Source organism: Micromesistius poutassou (genome assembly GCF_964030765.1).
Source record: "Micromesistius poutassou genome assembly, chromosome: 17".
In the NCBI taxonomy this organism is placed as follows: domain Eukaryota; kingdom Metazoa; phylum Chordata; class Actinopteri; order Gadiformes; family Gadidae; genus Micromesistius; species Micromesistius poutassou.
Genome location: NC_140287.1, coordinates 13600647 through 13620981, shown reverse-complemented (window position 1 = coordinate 13620981; position 20335 = coordinate 13600647). Strand labels below are relative to the sequence as shown.

The 20335-nt window shown below is 40.7% G+C and overlaps 4 protein-coding genes across 4 annotated transcripts; 1 reads left to right on the top strand and 3 right to left on the bottom strand.

The window, feature by feature from the left end:
- Positions 1-96: 96 nt before the first annotated feature.
- Positions 97-5400, bottom strand: klhdc2 (kelch domain containing 2). Its single transcript, XM_084481751.1, has 14 exons — positions 5331-5400; positions 4553-4929; positions 4347-4426; positions 4141-4258; positions 3847-3959; positions 3285-3369; positions 3084-3167; positions 2744-2824; positions 2575-2633; positions 2194-2303; positions 1735-1807; positions 1298-1385; positions 1154-1206; positions 97-808 (listed from the first exon to the last, which is right to left on the bottom strand). The coding sequence occupies exons 2-14, from the start codon at positions 4814-4816 to the stop codon at positions 685-687; spliced, it is 1332 nt and encodes a 443-aa protein (XP_084337877.1). The 5' UTR covers positions 4817-4929; positions 5331-5400; the 3' UTR covers positions 97-684.
- Positions 5401-5885: 485 nt separating this feature from the next.
- On the bottom strand, positions 5886-10835 carry pole2 (polymerase (DNA directed), epsilon 2). Its single transcript, XM_084481848.1, has 19 exons — positions 10751-10835; positions 10418-10518; positions 10258-10333; positions 9700-9777; positions 9491-9584; positions 9269-9343; positions 9083-9166; positions 8916-8972; positions 8681-8729; positions 8509-8581; positions 8185-8357; positions 7881-7970; positions 7736-7790; positions 7422-7481; positions 7257-7334; positions 6752-6860; positions 6342-6518; positions 6165-6232; positions 5886-6044 (listed from the first exon to the last, which is right to left on the bottom strand). The coding sequence occupies exons 1-19, from the start codon at positions 10819-10821 to the stop codon at positions 6026-6028; spliced, it is 1587 nt and encodes a 528-aa protein (XP_084337974.1). The 5' UTR covers positions 10822-10835; the 3' UTR covers positions 5886-6025.
- Positions 10836-10944: 109 nt separating this feature from the next.
- On the top strand, positions 10945-16123 carry LOC311362047 (kelch domain-containing protein 1). Its single transcript, XM_084481849.1, has 14 exons — positions 10945-11047; positions 11323-11429; positions 11594-11664; positions 11793-11910; positions 12227-12339; positions 12777-12858; positions 13244-13327; positions 14083-14163; positions 14261-14319; positions 14625-14734; positions 14858-14930; positions 15110-15194; positions 15554-15606; positions 15706-16123. Exons 2-14 carry the CDS (start codon positions 11331-11333, stop codon positions 15851-15853), a joined length of 1176 nt encoding a protein of 391 aa, XP_084337975.1. The 5' UTR covers positions 10945-11047; positions 11323-11330; the 3' UTR covers positions 15854-16123.
- Positions 16124-16315: 192 nt separating this feature from the next.
- LOC311362048 (uncharacterized protein) lies at positions 16316-18198 on the bottom strand. The gene is made up of 3 exons (XM_084481850.1): positions 17649-18198; positions 17383-17438; positions 16316-17054 (listed from the first exon to the last, which is right to left on the bottom strand). Exons 1-3 carry the CDS (start codon positions 18180-18182, stop codon positions 16952-16954), a joined length of 693 nt encoding a protein of 230 aa, XP_084337976.1. The 5' UTR covers positions 18183-18198; the 3' UTR covers positions 16316-16951.
- Between the last annotated feature and the right edge of the window lie 2137 nt (positions 18199-20335).

Sequence of the window (20335 nt, the reverse complement as noted above, 5' to 3'; positions counted from 1 at the left end):
ATTCTAAATTAACAATACAAAATCGTTTGAGTTTATTTATTCTTGACTACAACATTTTAAATAGGTTTTATACAATGTGTTCTGCATTGTAGTAATGATACCAAAGAGAACCGAGGAAGTTTCAGTGCAACATGGCCCAACGTCGACTACCTACCAAGCTACATAGTTCCCAGATTAAATGCTACAAGAGCCTTTTGAAAAAAAGTTAAGGGATTAAGCTGTATTCACCAACTTCTAAGATGGCAAAATGCCTTTAAAACACAAGCACAAACCACATTGCAAAACAATATAAATTACAATATATACAAGATTAACATGCTCAGTACTTTACCGTCAACAAAAAGCAATATTATTGCAATTATTGAGTACAATTTTAGCTTTAAAGGGACGTTTCATTCTGAATGACAGTTGAAACCATTAATTTAAATCTCTTTTGACCTTCACAATGCAAATACTTTTACAAACTGCATTGACGGTTTGCTAAACCACATCGAAGAGCCAGCGGTCTACAGGTGCCTCAATGATTGTTGCAGACAATTTCTGAGGGATAGAATTGTTCAATTTCGTATGTGCCTCACTGGTATGGAAGTAAGTACATGCTATGGCAGGCATTTTAAGGGTATGCGCACATTATCGTAATCTTTATCAGATGTGGAGGGGTGGCTGGACCGGATGGATCCTGGACTATGAGCCCGGGGTGTTGACGCGGCCCACTCTCTGCTGGAGGCTGTGCAGGAGGTGCTTGGGCAGGCAGTCCCAGGAGCTGGCCAGACGCTCGCGGTGCTGGAGAGCCACCTGCATGCAGTACCTGGAGGACAGACGGACGCACCTTCTTGTAAGGAGACGTGTTGGATTGATTGATGTTTTTGGAGTTTATAATATTCCTTGCAGGTGACACTATTAACAAAAAAATATATATAAATATAAAATATAAGGTAAACAGCCTGGGGAGGAGACCTCTGGGAAGACCCAGGACTAGGTGGAGAGATTATCTCAACACTGGCCTGGGAACGCCTCAGGATCCCCCCCCCCCCCGTCAGAGCTGGTCAGTTGGGGCCCCCTGCTAGAGCTGCTGCCCCTGCGAGCCGACCCCGGATAAGCGGTTTTGAGGATGAGGTAAACAGCCAAAAGTAAGGGACTAAAATAAACTCACCGAAGAAGCGATTTTGGTTGCACGTTGAAGATCAGCAGCTCATTGCTGTGGGCCTGTTTGATTGAAACGAGTACCGTTATAAAAGGGAGTGAGTGTTACGGATTTCATGTGGAATTAGGCAGGAATGTTCAGCGGCCAACTCACAGCTCTTTGATGAGATAGCAGGTTGTTCGCACAGCCTCCGAACACAAACACCTCCCCGTCTGCACCCGAACACGCTGTGTGCCACAGCCTGGGCGATACAGGAACAAATCAACATGATGGATCATACAGGAACACCAATACACACTCACCACAGGCAATTCTGCACATCCCAATATCTATACATTGTCTAAAAGGTTAGGACAAAGCAGTTAAATGCATTACAGCAAAACTCAAATACTTCTGATACAAAACAAACACCTATAAACAGTTTGACAGACCCAAAAGCAATACCCATTATCTCCCATCTACAAGTCTGTTGAAACCCAACAACAAAAAGGGTATTGTATCATCAGAAAACATGCCGTTGTCAAACATCCTTTCCACCTCACATGCTGTATCCACACTCCACACAAACCAATACACAACCAGAAGCTCACCTGGGGCTCTCTGTGTGACTGTGTGTGAAAGGCTTCCACTCGTTCTTACTGGCACAGTAAAGCCACCCGTCACCTGGGAAATACATATGGGTTAGTATCTCTAGAGAGTACTGCCAGCAGGTATATATACACACAAGCAGCTCCTTAGTAACGGCTTTGTTATGGTTCCACGTAGACACAAGGGGGTTTACGGACCCATTACGTCCTTGCGGACCCTCCTTGCGTCCACCGCAAGGGCCTGACGTGCGCCTCCCCAAAATTGTAACCTTGCGTCGGGGACTCACAGCAGCAAGGGCTGTGATTGGTCCACTCACTAAAACACGATGCAGAACCACAACAGGTTCACGTCTGCGTCAAGGTGTCTGCAGGGTCAGTGCGTTGCGTCGACGTGGAGCAATAACTGAGCCTTTAGGTTGTTCACTTTGGGGGACAAATCTATCTCTCTGGGTTCTGACTCACTCAGTGTCTCCCTCAACGTGGTGAAGCCCCCGAAGAGGAAGACGTGATCTTCTGACACAGGGGTGAAGGAGTGCCAGGACCGGCCCGAAGGACCCCCCGCGGGGACACTCCTGTGAGGTCACAGGACGTGGGTCAGTTAATGCAGCATTGGGGAAGGATGTTATGAAAATAGAGGGTTTTAGCAAATAATAATAATAATAAAAAAATCATAAATGCTCATAAATGGCCAGACTGGCTGATTTACTGCTGACACGCAGTAAAGCACAAGAGTAAAGTGCATCTGCTTTCAAGCCACTCCCATGTTATTCAATGAGCCACACCAACTGCAGAGCTCAGGTTTTTCGGCTCAGATAATGTTTTCTTTTTCCGCTGATCGCTTACATCTCATGCCACTCCCAGGAGTCCATTTCGATGTAGTACAGGTCGTTTAGTCTGAAGTTCTGTGGACATGAAACACGCGTCACGGTCCATACAGCAGCGCAACGCGCATTCATGTTCATAAATCAAACAGACTCTTTTGTAATACTAGTCGTAGTAGTTTGTCACGTACCTTGTATCGTCCTCCAAACACGTATCCTCTGTTGCCCACCGTGGCACAGGCGTGGGCGGCCCTGGGAGATGGGGTGTTGCCCTATAGGAGCAGAGGGGAGGGAGAGAGTTCAAAGAACTGCATTTCAAATAAACACCTTTGGTTTCCCCCGGATTCCAGGAATGGTTCCAGGTGGATGTAAAATGTTATGCCGACTGCAAAACTAGCTATATGGGTCTGTCAAAATGACAGATTATTGGAATTCTCCAGAGGTTCAGAAGCATTCTTGGAATTGCAGGTTGCAGCTCTAGAGAGACGATGTATATTCATGAAGACTGTGTGCACATTAGAAGGTGTTCACCTTAGTAATGGGCTGGCTCCACGTGGACGTCTCCAGGTCCAGAATGTGGATGTGGTTGTTCCAGCCGCGACTGGGGCTGTTCCACTGAAAAAGCACAGAATATTTTAGAGCAAAAGTGTGACCATGTTGGTATACTGTTTTTTATGGGAAGCATTTTTTGTTTCTTTTTTATAGGAACATGGTAATGTGTCAAACGCTCACCACCAATGACGAGGATACGTCATATTCAAACGTTCCCCGATGCTGTCCTTGTGGTGCATAACCATAACCTCCAAAAAATATCAGCCTGTAAAAGTGATGAGAAATTAAAAGAAATTCATTCTAGGACAGGGCTGCCAGCTCCCTGGCCACCCCTTCAATTTAGCTTCAGCACAGGTGTGTCGCATCAACGCTCATCAGCAGGTGATTCGTAAGCATAATCTGCCAATAAGAGGTCATGTATGCAATAGCACACGTTTACATATGCTATTTAACCTAGAGAAGGAGTCGTCCTTTGCAGACTAACCTAAAATTGATGTTGGGGTTTGATTTTCTTTTAAAGTGAACCCCCTGTTCGAATTAGAACAATAAGAGTTCTGGCTGAGAGTTCTTGGAAGGAGGGGGTGTGTGTTATCCCCATAGTTACGGCCCACCCCAACTTTGCAATACTTTATTAGTATGATGATCATACAGACATATAACCACTTAAAAAACAACAACTGTTTTGGGTTCACTGCCCCTGTAACAAACAATAACAACACTGATCCCAGGCTCCAGTTCATACTTGTTATTCTGGACCCAGCAGCCTAGCTTGTCCTTGCAAGACGGAGGGACTCCCTTCAGATCCTTCATTTCCTCCCAGATGAGGAGGGAGGCTCTAAGGTTCAGACAGAAGATCTGGAAAGGAAGACATTACATAATAGTAATATATTAGTAAAACAAGAAGTAGCACTGAATACAAGGCTGGAGGCTCAGTCACCACCGGCCCTGTCCTTCATTCCAGTAGGCTCAGCAAGCAGTTTTATAAATCAGTATGTTGTGCCGAGAAAGTAACACAGGGGTAACATAGAGACGGTACCCTGTTAATGTTTCCCCTGGCATGGTGCCCTGCGAACAGATAGAGGACTCCGTTCACACACACCCCACAGCTGCCAGACATCGAAGTGAAGAGGTTTCCTCCAGTTATTCGCTTTGTCCTGCAAACAAATTATTATTTTCAATAACAGCCATTTCTGTTCTGTATCCATTTAGAGTGCAAGGTGAGGAATTTATTTTTTATTTTACCATACTCCAGTCTCCATGTTGTATTCCCAGAGCTCATTTCTTGGCAAGTACAGGTCAAAGAATCCATGGTTGACTGCATTCTTGTTTGACAAGAAAGAATGATACATCATAACTATACAAAAGTGGCTGTCAATGAGCAACAATATAGCTAGATATAATAAACAATAGCACGTGCTATTACATATTCTAAATATAGGAAAACTTACCTTGTAGCCACCCCAAACATACATACAGTTTCTATCTACTACTGCTATATGGCCACTGCGTTCTGGCGGAGTGTCGACCTCAAAGTTCTCTGATTGTTCAGTTACAAGGGGATCATCGTCTTCTTCTTCTTCTTCAACGTCATCATCTTCTTCATCATCATCATCGCCGTCATTTTCTACAATCCAGTCAAATTCCTCATCTCCCTCTGATTCATCATCTTCCTCCTCTCTTGCAGGTAAATCTTCGCCCATTTCCTCGTCCATCTTGGTCTTAAGTTGTGAGTCCAACAACTAATGATTATCTGCTTGGCCGAAAGAAAAGGGTTTCGGACAGGTCAGGTCACCCACTCGAGGGTGTCTATAAATGACGGAGCCACCTAGATATGAAGGAAAAAGAACAAAGACATAATTTGTATGAGCTCCAATCTGCCATCTGGCTAAATAGACTCAATATTGTTGCCCCAACTATTTGCACATAGCCTTGTTTACGGAATAACGAACGCACCATTAGCAGTTCACGAAGGAATTGCGTTTAACTTACATTTTCATTGTATAGTTTTCAGAAATATCCTGTCTGGCTAGTAGGCTAAGGCAAGTTAGATAATTAGTATGAGCAGCTGTTCATCTGCGAATATACCATGGTTTATTCTTTCAAAGCAAGCAAAGCATCCGTTTCAGGCTGATACGTTTTCGGTTACATTAATACTGCACTGAAATGTATGAACTGCATTGTATGAACAATGTACTAATAATGAACATTTTAAACGTATAGGCTTACCTTAGAAATATTTGTTTTTCTCTTAATTTTCAATAGCAACACGCCATAAATGTGAGGTCGAGAAATTCCGGGGGCACGACCGGAAGTTTAAAACACGGACCCCCTTAATGCGCCATTTTTGAAAGGTCAAAGCAAAAAATACCTTTCGGTTGTTCGGTACTTTTTCCGCCGTCCAATAAAACTTGTTATTAAGTAGACCAACATAATTCCAACAAAATGAATAGGCTATTATGTACACGAAGTATTTCAAAGAAAATGTATGTCAGTAGTAGGCGGCGCCCATACATTACATTTTTTCAAATCGCTTTCGGGGCGTGGCCAGAGTCGTTGCGTCTCTGTCAATATATGTGTTGTGTGCGTTTATGTTTTATACAATGATTTGTTTCACTATGAGAATTGGCTGTTATAACAAGGGAAAACAATGAACCTTATTATTGATGTTCCTCAAATGTCATTAAATATGCATTCTGAAATACGTTCTGAAAAAGATTACTCAGCATTTGCTGTTTTCACTATACCAGTAAGAAGCTAGACAATGTCACATTAGGAATTTAAACCTTTATTTTTTTATTTAACATAAAAAAGGTACATACATGTTAAAATATCAAAGTCAGTTAACTTTTTGTTAATAAAGACACATTTTACATAGCAGGAATAAAACAGACGCCAGCAGATCTGGTTGCAAATCCAAATTGTTAGAGTCCCTGAAGTTTGCTGTAACGAAACAGATACAACATTAGCCTCTCAATACAAACATAGCCTATCAATTATAAATACTTTTTTTTTTTTATGAAAACACTAAGAGACCAAAAAGAGAGGGACAATACAACCCACCTGTCCTCAACAGTCCTGTTAGAAGGGTAGTACACTTTGAATGTGAAGCCACTCCTTGGAAATGAACCCTGTTGTTATGAAAATAAATTATACATCAATGCAAAACACAGAATCACCAACATTATTTCAAACCGAGTACAGCTGTTGAAAAAGAAGACCAAGTCAGGGTATCCATACCGGGTTGATGCAGAGGCAGTCTACGTTGGTGATGCTGAAGGGGTCGTACTTGTCTGCAAAGATGATGACGTCGGGGACCGGGTAGACGCGCAGCGCGTAGTCGTACGCCCAGAACACGGGGCTCACGTACAGGGGCAAGGGCGTCAGGTGACCCTGGGAGAGGATCGTCTTCACAAACTAAAAGACAGACGAACAACAGTTGACAGCACGTGTCACGACACCCACCAGGGACTCAATTGATTGCTTGGGGGGCCACCGTGATCCCACATGGTGGCACCAAATTGCCACCATGTGGGATCACTTGCAATCCCTTTTAATTTGTAGTCTCTGAAAACCATTTCTTTCCATCTGCTAATAACATGCTTTTCGCCACCAAGGTACACACAGAGCAGGAGGACACCACTACTCACATGGTTGGGAATGTCCAAGCTGTTGGTCGGCATGCGGACACAGTTTCTGCACATCTTGTTGACGAGGTCTTCCCTGATGATCACAATCTCCTGGCTGCAGTACTGAATCCTGCCAACCCGTAAGGTATCATGCTCAGCAACTACCAACTAGTGTCCAGAATCATCAAATCTGTTACATTTTAAAAGCCAGTGAACCCACCATTTCATATGGAATTTGAACACTATGTGATTTTAAAAATGTGTTTTGGGCTGAGAGTTTTAGGAAAGTCATCCCCATGGTTACGACCCACACCAACTTTATGATACCTTTTTAGTACCGTCATTGTGTAACTGTTATGAGCATTATAATAAGCAACTGGCTCTTTAACTTCACAGCTGAGATGTTTTTGAGTAGGCATGTGATTCATTATGTAAACTGGTGTCTGATGACGAAAAAAAATAACCTGTGGTGTTGTTTCGTATTTGTGTGTATTCAAAAGAAACCTGTAAGCTCCCATAATTATACCTGCATGGGTTGGTGGTGAACACGGAGAAGGGAATCCTCTCTCGGAAGTCCTCCGTGATGTGGTCAGCCAACGGAGGCCTGGGATGAAGAAAAAGCATGCGTTTATATGTTACACGAAAAACAATTGTCATTCAATAGAACAGATAATGTCATTGAAATGTTTACCGTGGTAAAATTGTGCTGGGGCCCGGGTCTTCAGGACCTGGTACGAAGACGAAGCGGCTACTGTGGGTTGAAGAGAAATATATATTAGACATGGTTGATATTGTATATATATATATATATATATATATACATACATACATATATACATCATACAGGAGCTCCCTTAAGAAGCCGTTTGTTAATATGTCGTCTACAATGCAACTGAGTTTCGCTAGTGTAGGCTGAAATTACGACTGGCTAACCATCCTCTGATATGCATCTAATATAAACCATAATAGGAAGAAAAAAATATGTTGATTTCAAATCTACAATACCTGGTGTGAATGCTGGGATAGGAGCAGATTGCATCAGCTAGAGTCTTCAAAGATTCTGAAAACAGAGTGTATCGTCACATCCCTTTATTGCAACTCTCAAAGACTATGATATATTGAATTACTTATTAGATTATTCATCACTCACCTTTGAGTGACTTGATCTGTGTTTTCCCATAGGGAGCCGAGGAGAAGTTTCCACAAAAGATGAAACAGGTAGGAGGCGCTGTAGCATAGCCTACACCACAAACAAACACACACACATAATAGGTTTGTATCAGAATATTCATTCTCATGATTATAATGTGGCTTTTTCAACTACGACTCCAATGACCTTTAACACAGACAAACAACGATGTTGGAGTGGTTAACTTGACTTGCTTACTAAAATGTGTAAATATGCATTTTAATAAAATACAAATCTAATAAAGTCATACAATCAAAATGAGTACCTGAGAACATGGTGTGAATTTTCTCCATCACCTCAACACTGTCCAACCACACATCAGATAGGACTACAAACATGGCGTCCTCATTCTCGTCTTCCAACTGCTTCAGCTTTGCAGACGCTTTGACTGACGTGGTTGACGGGCCACCAAAGAAGTTCAAGTTGCCATAGTAAGCTCTGGAGGTAAAATAACACACTTTACAGTTTTGACCTAGGACAGATGTTAACAGTATGAATTAAAGAACTATTATAATAATAATAGTAATAATTAATATTAAAAAAACAACCAGATTTGATTAATTTTGGTTTAAAATCAACCTGTACCAACCTTGTCGTTGACGAAGGTTCTGTTGGTGGGAAGCCGAAGGCGTTTACATGGAAAACCGAGTCCTCATACCAGCCTTAAGGAGACAAAGTAAAACATCACCTAATGCTAATAAAAAACACAAATAGGGTTCATCACCTTGATCATAATATGAACTTTGGTGGTTTCTACTCACCCTCTGCTAGCACAAAGCAGGATTCTGTGAACAGGCCATTATGGAACTGGTATAGGCATGGTTAAGTTTCTGCTTACATTGATAGCATGGCAATAATAAACTGATAATATTGATGATTCATAAATAATAATAATTTATAGACAATAACATGAGTTTCACAAGCCTAAATATCATGTTGACAGACCGTTTTAAACTACAAAAGGATTTGTAGTTCTGGCGAGTGGAAAAAGGATATTGCCTTGGACATGTCCAGCTGTACGGTACCAGTAAGGTCCTCAAGGAAGAATTTACCCTACAAAATAATACATTAATATTAATGCCTCAATATTTTTACTTTAATCACTAAATCCAAAATGGTATGGATATTATACAAGTGAGAATAGACCTGTGTGAGTTGGCTACCTCTTTCAGCTGCGTGATCATCCCCAGCACAATGACCTCTCCCAGTTTGGCCGTGCTGCCCAACAGCGCCTCAACAGTTTTCAGCTAGAAACAAAACAGTACATCAACAGAGATATAGTTGACTGCATTTAGAAAAGGAGAAGAAAATCATCAATCAGCAAAACCCAATGGATTTGGGATTGTTACCTGGAACTTGTTTCTACTCTCGTCGACAGCAGAGCCAATCGCTGGTGGGGTAAAGAGTTCATGTCGATGTGTTCGCTAGAAATAAACAACAATATGTATTTACATTGAAAGCATGGATAATAAACTTTTTTTTTTTAAACTGCAGAGCCAATAGATTCCAGACATACGAGACGGCATACATAGCAACACTTCCTTGCATAAAAAGACAGAATAAATTCTAACCTGTTGTAGGATGGTGTAGCGTTCTCTGAAAAGCTCAGCCTTGTCCCTTGCCACACCACACAGACTGGGAGCTGGATGCTTGGTCATATTGATGCTGAGTGGAACAAGGTCAATGGTGAAATATAAGTCACCGGTCACTAACTATATATAAAAAGTCTGTACATTTACATTTAATGGACATCATTAGTGAAATTATTAACTTCACATACGGTACAAATTTCTTCCGCTCCACACTGTAGATGTATCTGGGCACGTCAAACGCTCCAATGATGTTGAACACATTGTCTCTGTACATAGAAATCAATTCACAGGGCATCATTTTAATAGATCAATGCATTGAGGGATAAGGGATATTTGTCACTATAATGGCCACTGCCTTATAGTGAGCTATGATTACATTTATTTTCATGTGTAACAATATAAATGTAAATAAGTGTCATGTTTTTAAATAATTACTTTGTAATTGTTACAGTAGTATTAATATTGGATTAGACAGGTAAGTTCATTATTATATTCACCTCCTGTAGCAATCTAATGCAATCTAATATTGTGTTTACTATCTGCCAAGCTATTCAGCTTTAACAAGGGCACAACATGTACCTCGTATTATTTCTGGGATAATCAGGATTTCTGGTAAATAACTCAAATATAAATTTGTATGCAGTGTGTGTATCCCAATGAGTATTGATACCACCTTTATTAACTAGTATCAATGATAACATTCAAGTAGTATAAATGAATGACATGAAAGAATAACATTGACCTACATGTTTTCATCACACGACTGACTGCAGTCCTGAACAGCAGTTTCCATGACACTCAGCTCGATCATAGAAGAGGAAACTGTTGCAATGCAAATTTGGACATCATTATACATATCACAAATACACACCTATCTACGACTTATCATTGCGAGTCTAGACTTACGTGGCTGCTTTTCCACAGCATCCAATATCTTTTCAATAACTTCCTCCAGTTCGATGGGATTGACAGACTCCAAGACTTCCACAAGATATTTACTAGCGTCTCTGTAATAATGGAACATTCCATGAACATTTTTAATCCTGATGTAAAAACACCCACCCCTACATTGAACTATTGATTTGTGTATAGCGGCGGATACAATAATATAGATGTCAAGAATTGTAATGGATTGTGTATTGCCACCATTTAAAGCTGTCATTGTGGGATACTCTTCGTGAAATACCTTCTTTAATGAGAAAACATATCAAAAATAATGGGCCGCTTATAAATACATACGGGCGAAGCATGAGTCCTCGCATCTTGAAGTCTGCGGAAACTTTTGTCTTAATTTTGCGAAGAACATCCATGTTTACAGGCTTCGGCTCCGACTCAAGCTTTGGCGCTAAATACGCGCTTCCTCCTGTGTTTCGTCACTTCCGCTCTGCAGCCCTCTGCTCTTTCATAACAACAAAAAAACGAAGGCGGTGCTAATCGCAGTCCTTCAAATAGATCAGCGATGCAATGCCTATGAAAACACAACTACAAAGTGTTCTATTTCCCGTGCAGATGTTTATTTTGTGACTCTTGTCGGTTGTGAGTATGTCTTCGTGTTCGAGTTATGACTTGTCAGAGGGGAATGACCACAACACAAAAACAAGAAAACCTTTGCATAATGTTGTAGACCTTGTCAATATCTGTCAACCACTGCTGTCAAAAGTGGCTTGTATTTGCACAACCCAACAAGGCTTTTCCAGTTCGATCCATTATTGACTGACCGAAAGGTGCATTTGTAATCGGTGTTGTTTGATCGTCATGTTTTCTCTATAGACTGAGGTGATTATAGAGATTGTGGTATTCTATCTCCCCAGCCGAAGTCATGGCTGAGAGGCATCGCTCAGAACTGGTGGCCCAGGAGCGGAGTGGACACACGGCTGTGGTGGAAGACAACCTCCTGTACGTGTGGGGAGGCTACGTGGTAAGGACAATGTCATTATTTAATGTTTTACATTTTCCTCATCCATTTTTTCAGCCAAGTTATCTCTCCGTTGTCTTTTATATGTATAGTTTCATCTGTGGAAATATAAGCATAAACATAAACATTTAAAATCAACTGTCAATAACCTTATTATCATTGTACAGTCAATTGCTGACGATGAAGTTTTTCTACCAAATGATGAAATCTGGATCTATGACATGGACCGAGGACTATGGTAAGAATGCTTGTCATTATAATGAGTGCATATGCATATTTAACCACTTTGAAGTCCATGCATTCATGTACTTCGTGTTTCACATTCCTCATATTCAAAATCATCAAGTCACTTGCCTTATTCTGAAGGGAAATGTCCACCATGAGGGGAGATGTGCCACCAGCTATGTCCGGTACCTGTGGCTGCTCTTTAAATGGACACATGTACATATTTGGAGGTTGTGACAACAATGGCCAGACCAATGAGGTGGGTTCAAAAGGGCTTTAAAACTAACTCAGTTTTGGCATCAAAATGCCTTTGGTGGAACAGTCTTTAGTAACTTAACATTATGTAGTTACACATTTTATTTATTTATTTATTTCATTTGATGTGGACATCACAATTAAAATAATAGATACAATATTCAATGTATACAGTACATTTATGACAGTTTTCTAATACTATTTAACGAGGTGGGGAAATCACCAGAAGAAAATGAGATACATGGGTTAAATCAATAGTTAAGACACATTAGGGTAGCCTGTTCAGCCTGTTAATCATTTCAATATTTGACTTACAATAGATCTACAGTGTCAACCTTCTGGATGGGAAATATACTTGGAAGAAGGTTTCTAAAGTGTCTGGAGCTCCTCCCTCACCCCGAGACAAACTGTCCTGCTGGGTCTTTGGTGGCAGGTGTGTGTAGATAACTTAGTCCATGTATTACAGCCCAGTCAGGTTTTCACCTGCTTGCATGGTTCAACTCACTAAACGTTGCATTGCGAAACGTTGAGCTTCAAATTATGCTGTGACGCTGTAAAAGTATACTTATAATAGTTTGCTATTTTGTGTGTGTGTGTGTGTGTGTGTGTGTGTGTGTGTGTGTGTGAATGTAGTAGGTCTGCTTGTAATAGTATGCTAATAATAGTTTACTATTTTGTGTGTGTGTGTGTGTGTGTATGTGAGAATGTAATAGGTCTGTTTTGCCAGAAACATACATTTTCTACCATTATCTTATCAGCATCTTTGGTTCTTGCTCATCCAAAACATCATTTTGACCTTATTCTTTTTTAATCTAACATCATTCCTCCCTTCAGTCTTAAGTTATGGATGAATATGTTTTTTTGTGATAGGATCACATTCTTTGGAGGATATGGTCACAAACTTCGAAATGACATCAACAGGAGGAACTTCATCCTGGACGAGGCATCATGGGTATGCAACTATTTGTGCTTTGATAAACTCAGGACCCTAATTCGGGGAGAGGGGACAATGCCAGTTGATTCATTGATTTATTGATTGACAGAAAATATGTTTCTTATAACTTCATAAATTTGTCGCTCATCAAGTAAAACGACCAAACATTTGCTGCATTTAGCTTTGGAAATGAAGGATATCACTTTGGGCTCTGGTAACTTGTGATGCAAAAACTTGCATTTCATGGCATTGATTTTATGAATGGTTTATTGTTGATTAATCAAAAAGCTAAAAGGTGGTTAACTGCAACTCTGGTTGGGATAGGGCCTCTGTCCGGACAGATCCATCAATTGCACCAGATACTGCCATTATATCTTATCCTTCCTTGTTTGGTTCTCACCAGGTGGACGACGTCTACTGGGGCTGGAACAACGAAGTCCACGTGTTCGACCCCAATCACGCTAGTTGGACAGAGCCCCAGACTAATGTATGTCCTCCTTACCATAACACTGTCTCTGTTTAAGTGTGTTGCTGTGATCATGACTGGACGACTGGCTGCATGCTCAAGCGGTTAGCAGTGATGTTAATGCAGAAAAATACGAACAGATGCATAACTCGCCAAACTTCTTTATCAGCACCTGTTGTATCTCCAAGATGTTTTTTTTACCATATTGACATACGGTCAATAGTCTCAGTTATAGCTGCACACCCTGTTCACCCTCAAGTATTGACTACAATAGTCAATACTTTGTTTTTCTTTTGTTTGGGTCTTTGAGTTCTACCCGAAAGTGAGGGGTACAGGATCAAAATCCAGCACCGAAAATCTGTAGAATGCATTGCCAGGCCAGCACACCAAAGCCCTCTATTCCGCAATACTTTTTCACAAAATCAATTGATTATCTCTGTGGCATATTGTATCATGGTAGCATATGGCCAAGCATACAGGGGTAGTGAAACTCAGCACATAGCAGGAGATCACGGTAAGCCTGGCATGACAGCCAGTGACTAATTGCAAATGTAATAATGTACCCTGAAATTAATAGTAAATCAATGTTAGATGATGTATAATAATGCCAGGGTGTTTAAGCCTGTATAATTCCTTTATTGGAGTTTTCGGGTTAGGGGGCTGCCATATAATGCGGCCTGTGAAACATGAACCTGACTTGAAAATCAAGAATAAATCTGTAAAGCTAGCAGTAAACGATTAAGACTGTGAGATTTCTTTGTGTTGGTTGTGGACAGGGCCGCCCACCCGCCCCCAGGGCTGCCCATGCCAGCACCACTCTGGGTTCTAAAGGATACGTTTGTGGAGGAAGAGTGATGGTAAGAGGAATTTGACAATTACATTTTTCCCCTTCCTCAAACACATAGCTAATCAATAATAGAAAGTGGCCGTTGAACATTCTCTTTTTCATGATAGGAAACGAGGACCAACGATGTACACTGTTTGGACCTTGAGACATGGACATGGGCGGAAATGTATGTTGGGGTCAACCATAACATTTTGGTAGTAATGCTTGTTTTAGTGATGCTAGTTTTGTAGTGACCTGGATTTGATTCTGACCATGTGGGACCTGACTTTCCTGTCTTCCCTGTCTCCACTGTGTTGTGCAAAAACAGAGACAATCACCTCAAACTAGTTTCTGTCAGGATCATGGACAATAACGTTTTCTAATCTTCTAAAATCCAATGCCTTAAAATCAATACACATACAATGTTATGATGTGTGTGTCTAGAATGTGTCTAGATCTAGATGATTAATTTGTTGAAATTACTATTTTCAGAGTCCCGCTCTCAGCTGTTCCAGTAGGCAGATCTTGGCATTCACTCACTGCGGTTTCTGATAGCTCCTTATTCCTGTTCGGAGGACTAAGTGTGGACTGCAAACCAATGAGTAAGACACATCAGCACCATATGTTTCAAAGCTGTTTGATAATATGAGTTGTTTGAAAAAGATGTTGGTATGATCTGTTGGATAAAAGAATATGTATGATATTAATATAATAATAATTTTTAGGTGACGGCTGGCTGCTTAATGTTGAAACGAAGAAATGGCGGGAGATTAGCCACCCCTACGAGAACAAACCACGGTAGTACAATCTGAACCACTGCCCACATTCAGTGTGCCACACATGTGTTAAAGGTCACTACATTATAAAAATACATGATTTGGTTCTGCCAAAAAAATCTCATTGCAAACATCTACTTAAATAGTAAAAACTTTTTGTAGTGTAAATTCGGATGGTGTCTTCCCCCCCTCATGCCTAAGGTTGTGGCACACAGCAAGTGCAGGCAAGGACTCCGATGTGATCGTGTTTGGTGGAAGTTGTGACTACATACTTCTGGTTGATACCGTAGGTTTTTCCTTGATAATCAATTGGGAGAAGGGTAGAAGGATATAAAAAAACAATAAAGTGTAGTATGTACATATATATATATATATATATGGGCCTATATTTTCTTTCTCTTTTTTCACAATTTAAGGGGATGAACGGTTAGGTTTTTTTTCAAAAGAAAATGTGCTTTGGACACCTGTCTCAATCATGTTTTGGAGAATAACATTGAGATTACACATTAAGAGTTTAAATGCTTTTATTACCAACATTGTTGAGGGCTTTTCATGAATGCATAAAAGTAGGAAACGTCCCACAAAGCCTTTTGATCATAAAAACAAGAAAAACCTAACCACATCTTCATCTGTATCGTTCTCCAGGGTCACTGCAATGATGCACTAGTATTTCAGACCGAGCCATATCCTCTATTCAGGTGAAATATATAAATACATATTTGAAGGCAATATAATAAAAATAGCTGTGCTACTGTTTTAATCCGAACTGACTTTCCTAACAGTTTTTTCCCTGGTAGGTCTTGTGTGGATTACATTGCTAAGAACGTCAGTATATGCAAGAGGCTTGGAGACCAGATTCCTCTCCTGCCCTCTAAGCTTCAACACATAGTGCACAGGAGAATGAGTTATTACAGGCCACTGAAGAACAGAACACCACTTGAATGATTTTTCTCTTAACTGCTCTATATCTGTTTATAATTGCTACTTTCTTTTTAAACAAAGTCTTAGAGAATTTGGGGTTGTATTTAACTTGGGGGAAATTATATATTTTATTGTTTTATTTATATTTTATAATGTGCCATCTATTTTGTATTTTTTGAAAGAAAAAATATTTTATGTTACCTGCGTTAAATAAATGGCACATGTGAGTTTTATGTATTGTCAGATCTTAACAGGCATCTATAGTAAAACTTTTACTTTAATATGAACGTGTTTGCAGAATTAATTTCTCACAGAAACATACCCTCATCTCAATGTTCAGAATTAGACAATTATATATACTGTATATATTTTTTTTTTACAAAATTGAAGTGGGAGAATATACATTAATATAACCAAACTATTTGCTTTACTGTAAAACTGAAAGATTGATCTAAACTCTCCGTATTTTATAACAGAGCCACATGTAGTTCATGTTACCGCCACTAGATACCAGTAAAACTTCATGTCAGCACAGCTAAATATTTTCTAGCAGCTCACAGACTGTATAAGCAGCAGAAGCACAGCTGCCAAGACTGAGCCTTGATTCTGAGCTCATTCTTACATCTCTCCACGGCCACACATTCCTTTTAAGGAGTTGAGGAAACGTGGTCAGGGAACAAACGTTAAATAAATAATCCTACCCATACCCCCTTTGCACAGCAGTGGCCACTTATAAGACGAAAAATCCATGCTGCATTTGTATCTCTTTGAAATGAATGCAGTATCTTACTAGACGTAGCCTATACTTCAATTGTATGCATTGATGTTACCCTTTTATCCCTTTTAACCCTTTTAACACTGAAGATTGAGTTTGAAAGACAAAAACTAAAGTTCTTCAAACGAGGTTTGCCATATAACAGACAAGTGAAAGCAAAGCAGTCAATGGGTAGCACAAGGTAACAAATATGTTAGTGCTTCTGGAGGACAAATCAAAGAACAGTCCATTTGAATTTGACAGAGAACCAAAAGAACAACACGAATCTTTGTGGGAAAACTGTGATGATCACTTCCTAAGACTGTTTGTATAGATGGAAGCTCTCTCATGACAATCAGGAGTGGGGATCAGCTGAATTCTCTCTCGATAGTATCCATCAGCTCCTCCTCAGAGCCGTCGTACAGAATGACGGGCGTGGTCACTGGGGTGTTTAGGCAGTTGGCAAAAGATCTGGCGGAAATGAGAGAGTACTTTTCTCGTTAATTGTTTTCATGTGTGTTAAGTCAATTTCCACTATAGGCTACTGTAAATTCATGATTTAGGGCATGTGTTATGAGGCACAAAATACAATTAAATAAGCATCCAAAACACCAATAATCCAGTTTGGTATTCAGCAGTCAGATACAAAATTATGTTAAGGGACCAATGGTTTGGAATACCTTCATGTGTAATTGATTTGGCTCTGGGGGTCAGACTTTTTACTACAGAAGTCCCCTGTGCGCACAACTCATCTTGATCATCAATTATTAATAAGAGAATAGAACATTGGCCTACTTACGAGTCGTTTCCTGCTTTGGAAACCTGTTCCACACAAGCACGACTTTGACCCAAGCCCTGGAAAGAAATATTTTACAATCACAAAAATAAGTGGGATATCAATTAAGTTTTATATTCAACTGTATACAACTATTGGGTAGGCCTACCTTACGTGCAATATCCATCAATTGTTGAAAGGCCTATGCCTGACAGACGTTTTTAATTTGAATTGAATGATTGTTTCTATGCATTGATAAATTAATTAACCGAAGCCAATTAATCACTCACTCTGTGTTCGTGGTCGGAGCCCGCGGCGGGTGCGTGTTTCCTCACGTGGCTGAACACACTGTTCCCATTCTTGTTTACGTCTTCCCAACCACATTCTTGGCCACGCGGCTCGCCGCTGAACGCTTGAGATGGAGTCGTCGTGAGGTTTAACTCCGTGTTGGAGCTGACTCGTTTAAAAGTGCACAGCCCATACGTCCTGGATCGGACGAAAGACTTCTTATTTTGTCCACTCTTGGTTTTAGAAATATTCCCATCATCATCACAAGTTCGCTCCGGTTTCCCTCGATGGTCATCATCCTTCTCAGTGGATCGAGGCGAGTCGCGTCTTTCACAGTCCACTTTGGAAAAGTTCGTCCCGTTTGTAAAGTTTGGGAATTTAAATCTCCTGAAAGAATTCCTCACATCCCCGGGAGAACTCGGAGCAGGGGCAACTGTTTCTTCCGGCGACTCGGTTTCTCTTTTGGAAACGTTTATTTCGACCACACACACAGGTGCGATCTTTTTACTTCTGCTCAGACTCAGAGCGCTACCCATGTCTGACAGTTGACATTGAACTGGCTGCCCAACGAAGTTGTCGAGCAGGGGTTGAACATTAACTTTCAAACTACCGAGAGAAAGTTAATAACGTTAATCCGAGAAGCCTTTAAATCACTTTTCTATCTTTAACCAAACCAAATAGCTGGTATTTTCCAGACACTGCGTTCCTCCGTGAGGTTTGCATGTAGCAGACAGTATATACGGTCCTGTAAAGACACATGTTCCCGAATTTGAATATCCCCGAAGAGGGAATCCCAATATAGCAACTCCAGAGCGCAGAACTCCAAAGAAATGCGCACTGGCGGCGCAGAAGGACACCAGTAGTTACATAACAGTTTAGTCTCAAACGACCCGGGAGAAAACTCCTCCTCCTTCATTAGAATATGTCATAATTAGCCTATATTACAACCGCACAACATACAGTACATTACCATTATAAAACAAACATTCAAGTGCATGGAAATGAGTTATAGCCTACAATACAATAGGCTACCGTATTAAATGCATGTACAATAATAATGCATCTATTGGAGTCGATTCCTATGTTTAGTCTAACATTAAGGATGGCAATCATAACAAGCGCTCTCTCTCTCTCTCTCTCTCTCTCTCTCTCTCTCTCTCTCTCTCTCTCTCTCTCTCTCTCTCTCTCTCTCTCTCAGTTAATGATTACTACTGAAGCCTTGAGTAGGATAGGAGGTGGTGGCCATTCCATTCCATCAGCATGGCCTACCCAGAGATTCCTCAGTAAGCTTTGAATTTGGGTCGTCTGCACGTAACAAAAGATCCGGGGGGGGGGTTTGTTGTTTACAGTCATGTTTTAACACCTAGCTCTATCTCCTTCTTTTAACCTATCTCTCTTCTCTCACTTGCTACCTCTCTCTCCCCGCCCCATGCACACACACACACACACACACACACACACACACACACACACACACACACACACACACACACACACGCACACACACACACACACACGTTTGTGGTGTGTCACACAGCTGTGCAACCTGTTCTTACACTGGAGCCTGACCCTGACCACTGACCCCCTAGCAGAAGCTAAAGCCAGCCGTCCCCCGCACTGTAAAGCAAGCTGTAAGGACAGTCCTGGGTACGGAGTTACTCAGAGAACCACTCTGCTCTTTAACCCGTCAGAAGCGGGAGAAGTCACATGTTGACATCTTTGTTCTAAAACGTCATGTTTTTTTCTTTAATATTCACATGTTGCCATGTTTTTTTTTTAATATTTCAGCACATGTTGGCATGTTTGGGTTTGTAATCTTAAATCAAATGTTGCCATGATTGTTTTGTATTTTTTTAATCACATGTTGCCATATTTGTTTTGTACTCTTTAATCACGTTTTTGTTTTGTAATCTTAAATCACATCTTGCCATGTTTTTTATATCTTTAATCACATGTTTCCATGTGATTTAGTGTTATTTAATGATAGGTTTGTTTTCTAATCTTAAATCACATCTTGCCATGTTTTTTAGTGTTATTTAATGACAGGTTTGTTTTGTAATGTTAAATCACGTGTTGCCATGTTTGTGCCCCAGAGTGGAGTGTGGATAGAGTCCCCCTTCTGGCCTCCCCCCGTTGCGTTGCAACGTCAGCGAGGAGGTGGCTGTACTGAGCCAAGCCTTCAGACTTCAACATCTGGAGAACAGCTCGACAGCTTCCAGACCAGGCAGAAAAGGAGGGGAGGGAGAGGAGGGGAGAGAGGAGAGAGAGAGAGAGAGAGAGAGAGAGAGAGAGAGAGAGAGAGAGAGAAGGAGAGGGAAGGAGGGAGGCCCAGCCTGTGGAATAACTGTGGTTTTTCCGACTTCCCCTTAATTTGAGGAAAATGTGTGCTGCTGGCTGGAATACTTTTAATGACTGGGTGTACAGCTCTTTCTGTTTATAATTTACCCAGCACTTTCCATGAAGAGAAAGTCATGCATCTTATATAATATTTACTTCATGTGTAAATGTATTGTTTATATTCCATGTCAATAATGAAGCTCTATTGAATATAATTGAGAGACTGATCAAAGTAAATCCTAGTTCCCCTTACAACTGATCTCACATTGCGATGATATTCCATTTGACAAAGATGTCTTTTTCTACTCAATGTCCACACAAAAGTGACCATCTGATAGGTACTTGTGACGAA